This window comes from Mastigoproctus giganteus, chromosome 5 (genome assembly GCF_048544385.1).
Source record: "Mastigoproctus giganteus isolate SK-2022 chromosome 5, ASM4854438v1, whole genome shotgun sequence".
NCBI lineage: Eukaryota > Metazoa > Arthropoda > Arachnida > Uropygi > Thelyphonidae > Mastigoproctus > Mastigoproctus giganteus.
In genome coordinates, this window is record NC_143579.1 from 219,295,015 (window position 1) to 219,314,526 (window position 19,512).

Sequence of the window (19,512 nt, forward strand, 5' to 3'; positions counted from 1 at the left end):
ACAATTAAAAGGTTCTCTACTTTTGTAGTCTGTAATAAAAATTTATCTGTCAGAGCAATGAAGAATTTTTTCATGGAGCTTTTAAAAAACCTCTAAGGTGTTTTTTTTTTTTTTTTTTTTTTTTCATCAAAGCAACCCCTATATAACCATTAATGCAACAAGCTTTGTATAACTAGTGGTGGCATAATCAGAATCCTCCAAGAAACTTATATGTTGCTTTTAAAAAAATATTTTATCCCCAAACAAAAAAAAAAAAAAAATTGACAAAAATAATAGTAATAAAATACAAAAAATACATATAGATATTTAATATTTAAAGTTATTTGAAAATATTTTTTCTGTTGTAATTTTTTTAAAAAAAAATTTTATATTTTGTTGTAATTCTGTAGTTAGTGTGCTCATACAGTCTTAAATTTTACCTCATTTTCCAAACATATATATATATATATATGAATATTTATTTATTTATTTATTTTTTTTTTTGCAAGAATCTTTACATTTAATCTTTAATTCTGGCTGTGATGGAACATTCAAACACTACCATCCCAAAAACTAGTCCTTTGAATGAGGTAGTTACCTAAAATGGTGGATGCATGATGATTTACTTCCTTTCTATACATACAATATATATCAGAAAAAATCTTGTACGTTTAGTCCTTTCTGTGGAGAAACACTTAAACTGATATACTGCCATCCCGAAAACTATTCCTTCCAATGAGGCAATTAACTAAAACACTGGATCCTTGGCGGCTCAACTCCAAGGCTCTCTTGAATACTGAAGAGATGTTATCCTTGTCTTCTGCTTTCAGCAAGAAACCCTTTGCTCCCAGACCTTCCACAGCTTTATGATAATCAGTAAACTGAAATCAGGAAAAATAATGGTGTATGCAATAGCAAAAAATTTTTATAAATTAACATTAGAATTTCCTTTCATGAACTAATACAATAATAAATCTTTATATATGAAAGGAATACAACTACAACATGTTGCTAAAATCTCAAAGCATTCCAAAATCCTGACAGCATATAAATGAATGAAGGTAAAGAATCAACACCAGATTGCACTGACCATCAAGTTTTGCAGTAGCTAATAAATAATACTAATTTTTCCTCTTTGAGCTAATTTTAATATTCATTGTAAAATATATATATTTTTTTTAATTAAACATTTTTTGCACGGTGTTTAGGGTCAAGTGGCAATGGTGGTTCCTCAGATCTCTCTGCAATCAGTTCTCATGTTGAATACAATACCCTGTAAAGGCCAGACAGTGTGAGTGACATGGTTTGTGTAGGGTTATGTTGTTCCATCTAGCCTAGTAGCCTGTGTAGAATATTGATTATCCAAATGAAGTGGCAAACAGCACAAACCACATGTTGCATATTCTAGTTCATTCATATTAAAATCTTTTAACAAGTGATCATGAATCTCCCCCCCCCCCAATTGTAACAAAACCAGTAGTTAGGTCACCTGTCAGGGACCTAACTTTCTTTAAAATTTCTCAGTCTTCTTTTATTTTATTTTTTTATGCTTCTTTGACAATCAGTATTTTATCTTTTCTTAATGTTGTAGTACAGTATTTATTTGTATATAACTTTATTCATTAATAAAAAAATAATTATTTAAAAAATGCTGATAAAAATAAACAGTTTAGATACGATATGAAGGGTGATAATTTAATGTACAGACTGGTGCAAGATCTTAATTGTCATCATCTAAATCTTCTGTGGATTTCTTCTTGAAATACTGTCCCTTGAACATGTTTGCCACTGTCATACCCATGCTAATGCATGGGTATGACAGTGGCAAATTAAGTGCTTCTTGCAAGCCATTTTTCGAAAGACCCTGCGAAGTGCTTCTGTTGTGGCTCTGTGAGCATCGTTGTGTCAAATGTGAAATGCTCGCCTTTCAGAGCTTTCTTCAGACATGGAAACAGGAAGAAATCACATGGGACTAAGTCCAGTGAATAAGCGGAATATGACAGAACCTCAGACCTATGGCAGTGATCACTACCTGCATGGGGCTCGGCATTGTCTTGATGGAGAAACCACTTCACACTAGAAAGTTCAGTCACACTGGAATATGGCCATCCTACCAAGACACTCATACTATAGCTTCATTGCTTCATTCATATCTAACTTTTTCCGATGCATTTAAGCCCTGTCTGACAATAACGAATCACATGTTGCTGTTCAATCTGTATATCTGACATGATACTTGCTTCAAAACAATTGTCAGTGACACGGGGCTATAAAAAAAAACTTCATTCAACACTAGCTCGACAAGTACTGGCGTGTGCACACAGCCTGCTCAGTAAACATAAAACCTTGCACCAGTCCGCAAATTAAATGATCACCCCTCGTATAAACATGAATCTATTAAATTCTTCCATATTCCAGTTTAAAAAACTGATTAAATGTGCATGTTTCTGTTTATTGTATGTTCAAATATTTTAAAAAGATCAAAATTTATATATATATATATTAGACGTTGTTTTCAGATTTTTTCAAAATTCATTTCAATGCCAAATTTTAAATTACGTATATTGCTTCCTGCAAAGTAGCAGTTATCCTGAGAGAATATTCAGTTTCTTGCTTGTCCATAATATGTGAAAACAATAAATCTTTCAAAAACAACTAGGGTGAGACTAGATGTTTATTAAACTAGTGGGAATGTACAAACAAGTAATGTAAAACTAAACAAACGCATAATTTGCAGCTTTGTGGTGGGTCACCTGATAGTAAGTCTGTTGATATTTAGGAAGGTAGGGAAAAATGTTTCAGATTTTTTAATCACTAATTAATAGTTTAAAAAAGAATCTTTATTTTCAAGGGTCTCCTGGTTAGGTGATCTGCCAACACTTATGGATTACAGTACCTGACAAAATTTTTTTTTCGTCATACCTTTGGAATTAAAGTTGGTTATTATGAAAATATCACTCTTTTACTTCTGTCATGTCTACATCAAAAGATATATGCATTTTTTAAATTACTTGTTTTTATATGATATCAGCATACATGGTTGTAATTATTACACACAATATGTTAGTTAAGACATGTTTCCCACTCAATGATTTCCTTTTTATACTCCAGATTTTTTTCCTGTTTAAGGAACCAACAGTAATCTCCCATTATGGCACAATCCTAGCAACCTTGATATCGTTTTACCATTGCAGATACGTCCTAGCGGAAGCACTCTCCTTGTTCATCACTGACATCTGCAAAGTTTTCAGGAAAGAAATCCAGATGGGAATGAAGGAAATGCATTTTCAATAACATTCGGCACCCCACGTTCTTGTAACACTTCAGCAAGTTTATCACCAATTAGTTCTCTCATAGTTCTCTTTCCGAGGAATCAGTGTACCACAGCTGATTCCATGAAAGATCTCCATGCAGCCAGTTCAACATTATTCAGGTTTCTTTGAAATGCTTTGTCTTTTAGGACCTTTGCACGAGATAAATTTGGAAACATTTTCAGTAAATATGCGAATCCTGTTTTCTTTATCCAGTGCCTTAGTGAAATTCTTAATCAGTCCAAGTTTGGTGTGTAAAGGGGGAAGAAAAACCTTTTGTGGATCAACCAATGGAACATACTTTACATTGCTTTTGCCAGGAATATATTCATCTCTCTTGTCCCAATGTTGTACGACATAGTGCTTGGCTGTTGCACGACTATCCCACAAACACCACCCTATTTAGTGAAACCACCCTGCAACCCAACAAGCAGTCCAATCACAGTCATCATAATGTATAGCAGCAAGAATCTGGGACATACTATTGTAAGTTTCTTTCAGGCCAACAGCATTTCCATTATGAAGCACTACTGCTTTCAAACTTAGTTTTGATGCATCATGAACAAATGCCATTCAGAGGTATTGTGATCAATTTTCAGTTCATGCATAAGACCAACGATGTCTTTGCAGAGACACACATGTTGTTTTCCATTGCAAAATATCTTAAACTCTTCATTTCGCTTACGGTATATTATAATGTTTGCACCTTTTGGCAGGCAAGTTCCACTGTTGTAGTCTGGATCCGAGTAGTTCAGCCTTCTCTTTGGGTAAGCCCAAGTCTCTGATCAAGTCACTTAATTCTTGTTGTTCAATGTAATGTGGGGCCTTTTCTTTTTCTGGCTCGTAGTCCAAATCACGTGAAGTACATGGTTTTGCAACATCTGGTAAAACGACTTCTTCTGTACCTTCATCACTCCTTCAAATATCCCAAGATTTTGGTGGCACTGGTACTGGCAGTTCTTTACTGTGTCGCACTGGCCTAATTGCTGATGGGATATTTGATGCAGTGCTTGCTCTTTTTGGAAATACCTTTTATTTTTGTCATGCAGAAATAGCAGTCATCGAAATGAATCTTGGGCTTGTGCCACACCATAGGGATGGAAAAAGCTAAGGCTCCCAGCTTGCCATATAACCACAGCTTTAAGTTTTTTGTACAAGTAATACAACAGATATGCGAAGCCCAATTTTTTTATTGGTCACCGAAGTACAATGAATATGCAACTTTTGTGACATTGTATATTTTTTCCCTCTGAGTTTTTGAGTTAAGTGTCCACAAACATAGCAGAAGTTGTCGTGCATAGCACACGTTTCTTGATTAGACCGGGGTTCGAGCCCGTCACAACCAAATACGGAGGATGCGGAAAGGTCAGGGAATGACCACCACATATCCCGGAGCAATATGGCCTTAGTTGCTAATGCTCCTAAAAACCGAATAACAAACAAACAAACAAACAGAAGTTGTCTGGGTGATTGACGCAGGTTCTGTGCTTTGTCTTCTCAATTTTAACAATGCATTAACCTAAAAACAGTAAAAGCAATTGGTAAATTTGAACAGAAGGTGAATTCTTGTAGCATAGTTTATCATACACTATATATTGAACAGTTGAATGATGTAATAAGATTAATAAAAATACTGACTTGTCTGGAAAAGTCATCAAAATCAAAATATACTATATTGCAAGAACAGTAATGATGTACTTGCTTAACTTTTAGCCCAACAAACAAAACTAATTTTTAAACTTTAATTTAAAAATTGTATTTCAAACAGTAATGATATCTTTGTACAGAATCCAGTTATCTATCTATATCTTAAAACGGAGACGTGATAGGAAATTTTTATGATTTTAAATTCTATACATAAAACTTGACCAGAAACAACCATTCATTTACTGGACGTAAAAATCATGTTGGGTAGTGTTATTAACACTAAAACAAATTTAAAGGTAAGAAGAAAGACGGACTGCTTTAATTCAGCAATAAAAACACTCAAACATGGTGTTTTTATTCCATTAAAGGTCTTGATTTTATAAATAAAACCAAGACCAGTAATGTCACTCTTTTTTAAATATTGTACATAGTAAACTTCTGCTTCTAATATCAGTTCCTTTTAAAATCTTTATTTTATATCCTTTTAAATGAACTCTAATATGCCACATCACTAATTATGGTGAAAAAACTAGCCAACTCAACTATATATACTCAACTAATAACTCAATTAGCAATCTTTTAAAAGACTGCTTCTTGGTTAGCATCCCTAACCACAAGGAGGTGAACCATCAGTTAAATATAATGGTCACTCTGTATCTATTGAGTGAGTAGGGGAGAAAAAATAAATAAATAAAAAAAAAAAATCATCATACTGACAAGTTACTGTTGGTTTCAGACAGTGGCACCAGCAATTCCATCCCTGAAAATTTAGGGATTAGTCACTCACAGAACTGCCGTCTTACCCACACACACACCTTATTGCACACAGGAAAAGGCGGGGGTGGGGGGGGAGAAAGACCTGGGTCTTCCCAGGTCTGGTTGGTCCATTTGGTCTTCCGTACTTCTTTTATCAACAGAGTTGCTGTCGGCCATTTCTAATTTCCAAATTTGTTGTTTTTGCTGAGGCACGAAATATTTAGAAACCTGAACTTGTCGCCTTAACAGTTGATAATTCAACATGAAAATAATATCTCTGGTAGAGAGGAAGCATGAGGCTATGAGATTAGGGCCTAGACCATTCCAAGAATGCAGCAGAATATACAGTGGACAGAAATCATGATTTGGCTTTTCATTCTGGAGTGATGTCCAAACATCCAGAATATACTTTTATCTGTATACACTGAGTGGCAAGTTTATTAGCCTACTTTACCCCTCAGAACAGACTCAAACAGTTCCCTATCATGAATAGTTTGTTCCACCTCACCCAGATCTCAATTGGGTTGAGATTTGTGACTAAGCAGACCAACAAAGTATGGTAAAGTTACCCACGTGCTTCTGGAACCATTCCTAAAAAGGTCCATACCTTGTGACAATGTATGTGATGGAAGTATTGTTTATTCATCTGATAAACTGTAAACATGAAAGGATGCACCAGGTTGGCAACAAGGCACAAATAGGTTGTAGCATTCAGATATTGATTCACCGGTATTAGGGGATTTAAACATGTGCACAAAAACACTTACATCATCTGTTTTCCCCCAACAGCCTGTGGTGTTGGCACCTGGCATGAAAGTACCACTGATTCATAATGGAACTGGTACTTATCAGGCCCGGTACCTTTATCCACTCCTCAAAATGTTCAGTGTTCCTGGATCCAAGCTGATAACCCTGTGAGATCATCTGCTGCAGTACCCACATCCATGGTAGAGTCCAGTGCACTTCAATCACTGTTGTGTCCTGTCTGTTAGATTGCACAATTCTTTTTATCCCCCACAGGCCTCTCATCACATCACACAATAAGCTAGCTGTGGCCATAGGACTGTCATTGGCTGGATGTTTTCTTGTTGTTGTGCCATTCCTGGTACACATAAACACTCCAACTGACACCCACCAACTATCATACCATGCTGGAAGTCACTGATATTATACCATTGACCCATTTTCTCACTGAATTGCATGTGAGCATATGTGAACTAGTTAGCTTAATGTCTGTTCCAGAGAAAATAATGGAATCACCAGTTGAAGTAATGTAGAACCAATTGTACAGGCAATTATACTTCAATCACAGCATGAATTTATTGAGGGGTAATCTTGTATAACCAATCTGACAGGTTACTATGATGCAGTGACCAAAGAACTGGATGCAAAAATAACTCTGACATCATATACTTGGATTTCAAGAAGGCTTTTGATGCTGTTGCACAAAAGACTATTGTGCAAACTGGAGCAATGTAGCATTAAGGGCAAGTTGCCGCTATGGATAAAGAGATGGTTAAATGGAAGAAGACAGAGTGGTTATCAATGGGCACTACTCTTTGTGGACTAATGTTATCAGTGGAGTCCCCAAGGGTTCAGTGCTGGGCCCATTGTTGTTTTCAATATTTATTAATGATACTGATGAAGGTATATCAGGCTTAATGTCAAAGTTTGCAGATGATACAAAGGTTGGCAGGATGGTTAATGACAGTCATCAGGGTGCACTACTTCAAGAAGTTCTAGGAAAATTGAGTCAATGGGCTGAGAAATGGCAGTTGAAGTTTAACATTGACAAATGCAAGGTACTGGACATGAGTAACAGTAACCCTAGAGTAACATCAACTGCGTGGTACTACACTCGAGGAAGAATGAAAAAGACCTGGAGATGATTGTGCAGTCAGACATGAAATTCTCTGATCACTGCAGACATTCTGCCAGGACAACTCATGGGATTTTGTCAATGATATATAGAAACTTTGCTATCAGGGATAAGGAGGTAATTATCCCATTATATAAGACCATGGTTAGGCCGCATCTTGAGTACTGTATACAGGTCTTTCTAGAGGCCTCACTTTAGGAAAGATGTTACACTGAGTGGACAGAAATCATGAGATACCTACCTAGTAAAGGGTAGGCCCACCTTTCGCTCGGATAAGGGTAGTCACACATTGAGGCATTGAATCCACTAGTTCACGAAAGAGTTCCCCCTATATTTCCATCCATGCTTGCTGCACTGCTGTCCATAATTCCCTCGCAATCCTGAGTGGAGGATTCAAAGTTTGAACAGACCTTTCCACAGCATCCCAGAAATGCTCCACAGGGTTTGTATCTGGTGAACGGGGAGGCACATTGTCCTGCTGGAAAAGTCCATTGCCCTGTGGGTGCACAATGACCAGGAAGGGATGCATATGGTCTGCAAGGATGGACACGTAACCTGGACCATTCAGAGATGCGTTTAGACGTACTAGAGGCCCAACACGTGCTAGTTGAACATGTCCCAGCCCATTACTGACACTCATCTACCTGAACAGTTACTTGGTGACATGATGGGTGCATAGCTTCATGCGGTTTCTGCCAGACACACACCCTCCCGTCCGCTCGAAATAACTGGAAATGGAACTCATCGGACCAGGAGACTCATCTTCAATCATCCCAGGTCCAGTGATGATGGTCTTATGTCCAGTTGAGGCGTAGAGTCCTGTGTTGTGGTGTTAGCAATGGGACTCTGGAGGATCGGTGGCTCCTGTAACATTGCAGCTAATGATCGCCTAATGGTCTTGGTGGAGACATTTCTGGTACCTTCCTCATTGAAGTTGGCGATTATTTGTGCCACTGTCGCTCTCCGGGTAGCTGAAACAATGCGAGACAGACATCGACAGCTACATTCATCCACCACTTTTCTTCGCCCACAGTGCTGTCCGCAGTGAGATATTATTCTGGAAATGGCATATTCTTGATACTCTCAAATGGGGATAGTGCAGTTTCTGTACCACCTCCGCAATAGAGTGAGAAGTGGTGTGTTTGTCCACTAGTGAGAGGAGTGACTGAGGAGGTATCTCATGAATTCTTTCTGTGTAGATCTGCTGGAAAAGTTGCAGAGAGGGGCAACCAGATTGGTGAAGTGAACAAAAGGGTGCTCTTAACTAGAAAGGCTTGAGTTCTACAAATTGCAGTGTCTCGAGACCAGGCACCTGCGGAGATATCTGATTGCGGTGTTTAAAGCTTTGAATGGATTGAGTAAGCTGAATATTAATGGAACGGTGGTTGCAGGATAGTTGTGCAGAAGTTTGCCTTCAGCCAGTGAGTGGTTGGAACAGGCTTTAATCTGTTGTTGAGGAAGTGGATGGATTGAATAAATTCAAGAAAGAAGTAGACAAATTCTTGGTGGTATAGATGGGTGAACTGGTTTTTTTTTTTTTTTTGGCTGATGCTATATAAGCTTGCTTCCTTGCATCATTTGCCATTACTACTAGTACATGCATGCACAATCCCCTGTCATCTTTCTTTGGATGTGGATTTTCTAATAAAACAATCATTCGGTATATACAGATATATAAAAATTTAAAGGTTAGATAAGAAGGGTGTCTCCAAGTAGCAAGCGAAACAGTTTGAGATGCAATCATTATTTTCTTTAAATTGCTGAGAAAGTAAATATCTTTTTTTATTATTATTATTATTATTTTAATAATAGCTATGTAATAAAATGATTTTAAAGAACGCTTACAGCAAGTTGGCAGGCAACATTACTACCAAAGAGAGGAACCTGTTCACGTGAGATCTGCATCCAAGAAGCATCATTTCCAACTACTGCTACTACCGGTATCTATCAAGAAATTTTAAATATTTTATGCAAATAATCTTTATATTTTTAAAATGCCCAAGTTTGTTTTTTTTTAATTTAGGAGAATAATTATTTCATCAGAAAAGTTTTAATTTCTCTATATTTAAAATTTGTACCTGGGAGAGAAGAACAGTTTGTTCGATAGAAAACCAGAAACTGAAAGATAGGTGTTAGGCGTTACTTCCACTCTCCCCCTCTTACTTCAGTTTCTGGTTTTGTATCCAGCAATACAGCACAAAAATTTTGAACAGTGAAAAGTGGGATAAGTTGTGTAACTAGTGATTAATCAAGACAAATTTTAGATTTTTTTTGAATTTGTCATCAGTATCGCTGTAGCTGATATCAAATTGATGATGAAATATCTGATGGGAACAAAATAAAGTGAGGATTTTTGACATGAAAACATCTTTGGCAGCACTTACTGAATTTCGGACTGAAGTAAAACCAATTTGTCATGAAAATGTGAAGTAGAAATGACCATTCTGTCTTGCATCTTTGACGAAAGTGCGAGATGGAAATGATGCAAATGACATTTCCATAAAGATTACTAATCTTTGCGTTTCTTTTAGGTATTCTGATTTGCATAAATTGATTACTAAGTAAAAGAGCTTGTGTATTGTAAATATTTTATTGATCATTCACAAATTTCCAATTTCAGCTGGAAGACAAAATACAGCGGATTTATGATAGCTAAATGTTTCTAGAAAACAGAGTCGATTGAGGTACCCGATCTTGTAGTTGAAACTGAGGGATTAGTGTTGAGAGTTAGATCGAATGTTTCTTGCAGGAAAGTTAATAATAGTTTAATTTCTTCCAATCTGAAATTAACATTGAAATCACCGCTCATGATCATGGGTATGCGATATGCCACTCATGATCATGGGTATGGCAGTATGAGTATGGCAACAAAATGAAACGAATGACGTCAATTATATCCTGTATGTCACTGTTAGGAGAAATATAGACAACTTTTGTTAAGAATCACTTGGCTGCTAACACTTAAGATCCTTGTTCTTAAGTGATTCTCTACAGCAGCGGTTCCCAACCAGTGATTCGCAAACCCCTAGGGGTTCGCAAAAGTGTTCCAGGGGCTTGCACTAAAAATTCTGTAATGGCATCTGCTTCGATTTACACAGGTATATTATTGTAAACTACAAAATATAACTAATAATAAACAATAAAGTAAAATAAAAGTAAAGAATTGCCAAAGAAAGAAACCACAATTCCTTATAATTTACTATCTTATAGTAAATTATGTTAAATAAATGTTTTCCATACTATTTTTTTTTTTTTTTTTTTTTTTTCATTCTCAAGGATCATTGTTATGTATAAGTACTTTTATTTTTTTAAAAACCTATAGTACTTAGTACCGTGCATGGGTTTAAAAGATGAAAGAAGATACTGTTGACATTAGACTTGAACTTCTGTAGATTGCAATTTTTAGGAAATACATATGAGGCAAGGTTGTTCCAGAAAACAGAAGTTGAATGAATAAATGAGGAAGAAGAAAAGTTGGTTCTGTGAGTTTGAACTTGGACAATAAAAGGATGTTGACTGGTAGTGGCACGCACATGATTGGACTGCTTTGAAAGAGAGAGAAAGCGCAGGAACTATAGAAGCCAATTCAGTGCCCATGCAAGTATGCATAGAAAAGGCATGCAGCAGAAACAGAAAGTCTATGAGACAGAGTGGAGAGACTCTGTTAGAGATGAGACATTAATTAATCTAACTGCCCTCTTTTGAATGTAAGCTAGAAGCCTGAGAGAGGTTTTGTGGGTACTGCCCCAGATGTGGAAACAATACTTCATGGGAGGCTGGATTTGCAATTTCTACAAAGTCAAGAACTGTTGGGAAGAAAAGTAACAATGAGAGCAAAGGAGAAAACTCAGTTTTTTAGATTCAGAGAAAGCAATATTTGTAATGTGTTTTATGCCAAGAGAGGATTAAAAGTAGGGATATTCCCCAAGATCGTGCCTAGAAATTGGAGCGTCGTCAGATCTAATCAGATGAAAGCATAGGAACAGAAGAATTCTTTTTGCGAGATATAAGACAGGACTGAATTTTAGAAGAATCAAAATTAAGTTCTTTTCCCACTGGAGAATTATCTGGAGATCAGCATTTAAGGATTTGGTATTGGATACTCAAGAAATTGAAGCTGTTTGAGCAGGGCAAGGTTTCTCAAACTGGAAGGTGGAATGCAATGTGCTATTTTCAGCAAAACTATGGATGGGATTTCCAGTCTATGGAAGAAGGTCATTAATATATACAAGAGGAAAAGAGTGGAAGAAAGAACTGAATGTTGGGGAACATCAGCATTAGTGGAAAAGTTAGAAGACAGAGAGCTGTCTGCCATCACCCGCAGCGAGCAGTCAGAGAGAAAACTGGATGGAAGTTTATTTAGAAGACTGTTATGAAATGTCAAGAGCAATGACTTGAGTTTCACCAAACTTTTCCATTAACTTTTTCCATAGATGGGTAACATAAGCCAGAATATGACACTGATGGAATCTATACTGGAGATAGGTGATCAGATGAAAGATTTCCAGATAGTTTAAGAGTTGGTGGTTAATTGATTTCTCCATTACTTTGGAAAGAGTAGAAGTAATCGCAATGGGACGATAACTGTATGGAAGGGATTTATCACACTTTTTAGGAACTGGCTGGAATGTGAGCAAATTTCCAAGAAGGAAAAACGCCTTTGGAATAAAAAAGTGAAAAAAGACTACACAAAACGGGAGTAAGTTCAGGGGCACAGATTTTGAGAACAAGTGGAGAAATAAGTGAATTTGAACTGCTGGTTAGGACAAGTAACGCTGACATAATAGGGCTTACAGGAACATGGTGCCGCCCAGAGATAGGGGATGATAAGTTTCAGTATGGTATGTATAACGTATTTAGGAAGGATAGGGAAGATAGAAGGGGTGATGGGGTCATGCTTCTTATTAAAAGCAGCCTGAGCATGACGAAAGCTTTCCCGGATTCAGACGTTTCACATGCAAGTATAGAATTTGTGTGGTGTGAAATAGCTGGAAGCAAAGGTATATTGAAAGTGGGAATAACATACAGACCAGGTCATTGTGAAGATTATGATGAGAGCCTCTACACACAAATGGAATGGGCAAGCAACCATCAATGTCTTATTATGGGTGATTTTAATTTGTCTCTAATTGATTGGAGCAAACGGGAAGGAAACTCCACATGGGGAGCAAAATTGTTAAATCAACTAGATGATTGCTATTTGTATCAACATGTCAGAGAAATTGCTAGGGAAAAGAATACTCTAAACCTCATCGTCACCCATGAACCAGATGACATAATAGGGCTGACAGTACAGGAACTGATCATGGAGTTCTACAGTGGACGATGAAGAGAGAGGTAGCAGTAGTTAAAGGCAAAGGAATGGGTTATAATTTCAGGAGAGGAAATTACGACGGCTTAAGATGCTACATAGCCTCTATTAACTGGGTACATATAGCACAGAGAGCGAATACAATTGAATTATGGTATATCTTTAAAACATTAATCACAGAAGTCTTGAATGCTTATATACCACTAAAAAAATACTCCATGAGGAGGATGCCAAGTTGGATGAATAATGAAGTTGCTAGATTACTTGAGCAGAAAAAGACGGCATGGAAAAGTTAGAGCAATCAAAAGTGCTGAAGCCTATAACAGCTACAAATTGATCTGTAATAGTGCCACAAAAAAGGTTAGGCTGGCAAAGGCAAGTTATGAGAAACTGCTGGCAAAGAGAGCAAAGAGTGCGAATAAGAAATTCTTCACATATATATAAATGCAAAGAAGAGAAGAACAAACCAGATTGGACCCTTATGTAATGGACATGGGATAGGATTAGATACCCCAGCTGAAGTTGCAGATGAACTCGACAGTTGCTTTACATCGATATTTACAGAAGAAAAACCCTTTACATTAATGAGAAATGATGGGAGTGAAGTTGAAAAAAATGTAATTAATGATGTTGAAATTTCACATGTTTATTTAATGAAAAAACTTTTGAGCCTACAGGTGAGTATGGCTCCTGAGGTTGATGACATATACCCTTAAGGGAGGCGACAAGTGAGTGCATTAAACCATTGAAGCATCACTGGACTCGGGAGCGGTTCCATTGGATTGGAAAAGTGCCAATGTATCTACAATACATAAAGTGGGAAATTACTAGCCAGTTGGTCTAACTTCAGTGGTAGGGAAAATCATGGACACAATGATCAAGGGTGGAATTCAGGATCAATTAGATAGAAATGGAATTCTGAAGAATGTTCAACATGGTTTTGTAAAGGGAAAATCATGTTTAACTAATCTGGTTAGCTATTTTGACAGGGTCACTCAAGAGCTGGACTTAGGGAATAATTTCGACATTGTTTATTTGGATTTCAGCAAAGCATTTGACTCAGTCTCACATGAGCAGTTACTTTATAAGTTGAAACATGTTGGAATCAGGGAAATCCTTAGACGGATAGCTGGATTGCTTTAGGGCAGGAGGCAGAGGGTTGTGATAAATGGTTATTCCTCAGATTGGTTTGATATAAGAAGTGGGGTTCCCCAAGGATCAGTATTAGAACCACTGTTGTTTTTGATTTTCATAAATGACATCGATCAAGGGATAGAGGGCATGATGCCTAAATTTGCAGATTATGTAGAATTGGTAGATTAGTTAATGATCACTGCCAAGTAGAACTTCTTCAGAGTGACCTAAATAGACTAGGAAAGGTAAAAAAACATGGCAGCTATACTTTAATCCAGCAAAGTGTAAGGGATTGCACCTTACCTTGGGGAACAGTAACCCCAAAATAACTTGTACACTTAGCGGATTTGAACTAAAGCCGGTTAAAAGTGGAGGAAAGGTACTTGGGTATTACGATACAGTCAAATCTGAAGTTCTCCAAGCATTGTAAACTGGTTGCAAGGAAGGCTCATGGTGTCCTATCGATGATTTATCGAACAAGTGCGAGTAGAGATGAAGATGTCGTAATCCCATTATACAAGGCTATTGTTAGACCACATTTGGAATACTGTGTTCAAGTATGGAGACCGCACCTAAAGAAAGACATAATACTCCTTGAAAGGGTCCAAAGACGGGGTAACTCGCCTGGTGAGATCGGCAAAAGGGCGTCCATATGAGGAAAGACTTCGAATATGTGGGTTGCAGAGCTTGGAAACCAGGCATCTTAGAAGAGACTTGATTGAGGTGTTTAAGGCTCTGAGGAGCATAAGCAAAATGAATAAGGACAAAATTTTCATAGTTATAATGACTCTAGAACAAGGGGGCCATAGTTTCAAGTTATGGGGTGGGGGGATGTTTCTCAATCAGCAAGTTATGGGTGGTAGAGGCTGACAGTTTGGGGAAATTCAAAGGTCAGCTGGAGGAGGGAAATGCATAGGTTGACTATGGGAGGAGGGAAACGCATAGCTTGTCTATTTCCTTTTCTGTTATTATTTTATTTATTCTTTGTTATTTTATTTTATATTATTATTTATTTTTTTTTTTTGGTTGGTGCAGTATAAGCCATAGGCTTCCTTGCACACCATGTGGCCATTGCTAATACTAAATAATAACAATGGAGCCTCATCTCGTGGCTATTCGCAACCTTGTGTTGTTTGGCATTACAAGTATGCAAAATAGGATTACCTGCGAGATTTCTTTTCCTTGGTCGGACTACTGTTTCAAAAGTTCTGATATCAATGTTTGCTCAGATTGTGTCAGTGAAATTATTCTTCTAGGAATGGAATCCTTTATAGCAACACCCCACTTTAAAATTTCATCCTTTATCTAAACCTTGGTTTTCTAATAAATGTGCTAGGCCATTCAGGAGAAGAATGTTGCATATCGTAATTGGCTTGTTTCCAATTCTTCATTTTCATTTTCTCCCTACACCAAAGCTCGCAACAATTGTAAAGCAGTTATTAATCAGTCCAAACTAAATTTTGAACAGGCTAAGAGTACAAAACTTGCTTCTTGTCCAATGGTACCGAGCATTCTGGTCTCTTGCCAAAGCTATTGGCCGCAACTTTTGTCCGTCTCTGCTCACACCTCTGTCAAAACCACATGGCTCTGTTGTCACTTCAGCCAAGGATAAAGCTGACTTGCTAGCATCCCATTTTTCTTCCAACTCATGTTAATGATCTTGGTAAAACACCTTTCCCAACACGCTCCATTCAATGCCTTTTTTCACTTTCTTATTCCAAAAGTGTTTTTCCTTCTGCTTGGAAATTTGCTCATATCCAGCCAGTTTCTAAAAAGGGTGACAAATCCCTCCCATCCAATTATCGTCCCATTGCAATTACTTCTACTCTTTCTAAAGTAATGGAGAAATCAATTAACTACCAACTCTTAAACTATTTGGAAACCTTCCATCTGATCAACAATCGCCAGTATGGATTCCGTCAGTGTTACTCATTTATGGAAAATTTCAATGGGAAAGTTCGGTGAAACACAAGCAGTTGCTCTTGACATCTCAAAGGCTGTTGATCGTGTTTGGCATAACGGTCTTCTAAATGATCTTCCATCTTATGGTTTGCCAACTGTGTTTTGTAATTGTAGTTTTCTCTCTGATCGCTCACTGAGGATGATGGTAGATGGCTTCTTCTAACTTCTCCACTAATGCTGGTGTCCCCCAAAGGTTCCGTTCTTTTCCTCTTGTATATTATTGACCTTCTTCCATTGACTGGAAATCCTATCCATAGTTTTGCCGATGAGAGCACATTGTATTCCACTTTCCATTTTGAGAAACCTTGCCCTGCTCAATCAGCTCCAACTTCTCGAATAGCCGCTACCAATTCCTTAAATGCCAATCTCCAGGTAATTTTCTCCAGTGGGGAAAGGACAACTTAGTTGATTTTAATCCTTCTGAAACTCAGTCTTGCCTTATATCTCGCAAAAAGGATTCTTCTTCTCCCATGCTTATCTTTGGTGACACTCCAATTTCTAGGCAAGTTGATATATCTCTTTTGGGGATTTCCTTGACTTGTAATCTCTCTTGGTACAAGCACATTTCAAATATTGCTTCCTCTGCATCTACAAAACTTGGTTTTCTCTTTCGCTCTACCCTTGGCTAATGTGGCAACAGAACCATCTGGTTTTGATAGAGGTGGGAACAGAGATGGGCAAAAATTGCAGCCAATAGCTTTGGCAAGAGACCAGAATGCTCGGTAACCATTTGAACAGGAAGCAAGTTTTTTACTCTTAGCCTGTTCGAAATCTACTTTTGGACTGAATAATAACTGCTTTACAAAGTATAAATAATACTTGATAATAATTTTTATTATTATGCAACGTCACATATAAAAACGTAGTACTGGAAAAATTTAATAATAAAAATTCAGAAAAATTATACGATTTCAGAGAATATAGGCTTAGTGGTTTGCATTAAAAATATTATGTTGAAAGGGGTTCGTGATTCAAAAAAGAGTGGGAACCACTGCTCTAAGCTATTACACATAAGGATTCCATCAACATTGAGAAATGCAGTGCATATCAATCATGCATCTTTAGCAGCTGGTTTCTTTGTGACATTTTTGAACCATAGACGATTGCAAAGGTAGTATACAGAACAGAAATCATTTTTCATAAATATCCTTTCAAACTCTCGATGTGCGTTACGTAAATAGTAGTCGGCTTAAGGTAAAGGAGCTTGATCATTTAACCTCATCTGCTCGCAAATGGAGAAATGCGAAGCAGATGAGATTAGTCACTTCAGGTACATCATTATTAGATGGAGCAGTGGCAATGCTAGTTGAAGCCACTGCTAAATCCAATGCTTGATTTTCTGTTTGTCTTTTATGCAATCTCGATAGTCTGTCGTTCTCGCGCACTCATTGTTACTTCTGTCTTTATTTTCTTAGGTTGGAATGCTTGATACTCTCAACAATCTATGCATTTGACTTCAGCATTGTTGAACACTCAACTCAGTATAGCATTGTGGCATTTAGTCCCTTTCACTAATCAGAAAATTACTGATGTGAAACACTTATAGTGGCACCTAAAAATGGAATGGAACAATACAAGTATTTGTATTTTTGCAATCATGCTTCCTACAGTAGTAACTGCAGGAAGTATGATTGTGACGTCATACTATTCTACAAACGGCTACAATCAAATGGGTAATTAGGCTATTGGCTTGGATTTCACTAATCTCTTCCAAATGTTGATTCGGTAGAGTAAGTAGCGGGCGTGTTCATAAAACATTACATCGTTCATACTAAATATTTTGGCCTGAAGTATGATGCTAAAGGCATGTAGACATGTATAGTATCTTATGTAAGGTGGCTCCCAAAAGCTAGTTGAACTCCACCATGTTACAAAACTCTGCAGAAAGGTCAGAAATGTGTGTAATGCTATGTTTGTGCTGTGTATCTGTTTCTTATGTTGTTTAGTTGTTTATGAGCAAATAAAATTAAATTTAACAGTAAATTAATAGAATAAGTAAAAATTTTTAAGTAAATAAAGATAAAATAAGTAAAAAAAAATAAAAATAAGTTAATAAAATGGAGGAAAAAAATTCAGAAAAAAAGTTAATAATAATAATAATAATAAAAAAAAATCATCCCGCACCAGTGTAAGGTGGTGCCAGCAGATGACCCCGCCTCAGGACCAGCCTGAGGTTAGCAGGAAATAGAAGTCAAGACACAGTGATGTCACTCGGCATCATACAGGTTTGTTAACCAACTGTCCAAGTCGAAGATGGTAAAAAAGTAAAGTGCAGCCCTTATCAACCCACTGCAGGATGGAAACCTCCTCAACAATTCATGCTGAGGGAAAATGGACCATAATCTGCTACGCTGGTCCAGTGCGGGTTGGTAGATCGACCGTGTTCAGCATTCAGGGGCTTGAACCCCGGTCTACTCAAAGAGCGTGTGCTACTGCACTCCCGCTCCTGCCCACTCGGCTACAGACGAAGATGGTACTTGAGCTAAAAAACATGGTGGTAGTATGATACTAAAGGGACAAGGTATTCTTGTATTGATTGCGGCCCCTATGTACCGCTAGCATCTGTAGGTTATTTATAGCCGGCAAGTGTGCCGGCTATAAATAACAGTTGTGATGGTTGTTGTTTGCTGGCCCTGGAGCCTTAGCAGCTGGGAGGCAGGGAGCAAGCTACCTGCGTCCCGACTCCCGTCCCTAGTTTTGCACATGGTGGAAACCAGAAAAGAAAGGTTTGGGAAGGAGAAAAGTTGGAGAAAAGAGACAAGAAAAGTAACAGTAATAAATAGAAATAAAACTAGTAGAGAAACTTCAGTTCCTCTAAGGAGGAGCAATCTTAGAGGGACAAAAAAAAAAATCCTAAACAGGAGTATAGATAAGAGTTCTAACTAGCAAGAAAGATGGCACAATCAACCCTGCTAGTAGGGAAAAGAACAGAAGAAATTAGATGCTTACAGTAAATAAATTAAATCAATAAGTTATATACAAAACCATAATATGTACAACTGCATCACCTTGAAGCAACCAACAAGCCCAATTTCAGAAGCACAAAAGAGAATTACGGCGATTAAAACTTAGTCATAAAGAGAATTTTGACGACTAAACTCATAGTCGTGATTAAAGAAAATACATCAACTAAAAGTGATTGGAAAAATCAATTAAAGCTTCTGAAAGCAAGCAACCACTCAAGAAATAACAACAAAAGAATAGCTACTATATACAATTAAAGGTAATAAAAGAATCAATCAATTTAACTGATATTACTAAATGTAATAATCAAATAGACAGACAAAAACAATTTATCACCACAAGAAGTGAAATAATAATTCTACCAAATTGAAACAAGAGAGGGGATGAGCGCTAAGGCAACAACAAAAGAAGTAACTTAGTGTACTTAAAGTAATCACTCACATTTGGAGTGAAAAATTTTTAAATGGTATAATACAAAATTGTGAACAATACAATTAACATAAACTCTCAAAAACACTTCTGAAGACTTCAATAAGGAGACTGCAACAACCAGCAATGCTACAACGAAG

At 37.2% G+C, this 19,512-nt stretch overlaps 1 protein-coding gene across 1 annotated transcript in view; it reads right to left on the reverse strand.

The window, feature by feature from the left end:
• Positions 1 to 494: 494 nt before the first annotated feature.
• Positions 495 to 19,512, reverse strand: part of LOC150086117 (2-hydroxyacyl-CoA lyase 2-like) — a 167,190-nt gene continuing 148,172 nt past the window's right edge. The window contains exons 15-16 of the mRNA XM_090374390.1: positions 9,418 to 9,516; positions 495 to 860 (exon numbers count right to left, since the gene is read on the reverse strand). Of these exons, the coding sequence (XP_090230516.1) occupies positions 675 to 860; positions 9,418 to 9,516 (285 nt within the window). The 3' untranslated portion in view covers positions 495 to 674. The remainder of the gene's footprint in view (positions 861 to 9,417; positions 9,517 to 19,512) is intronic.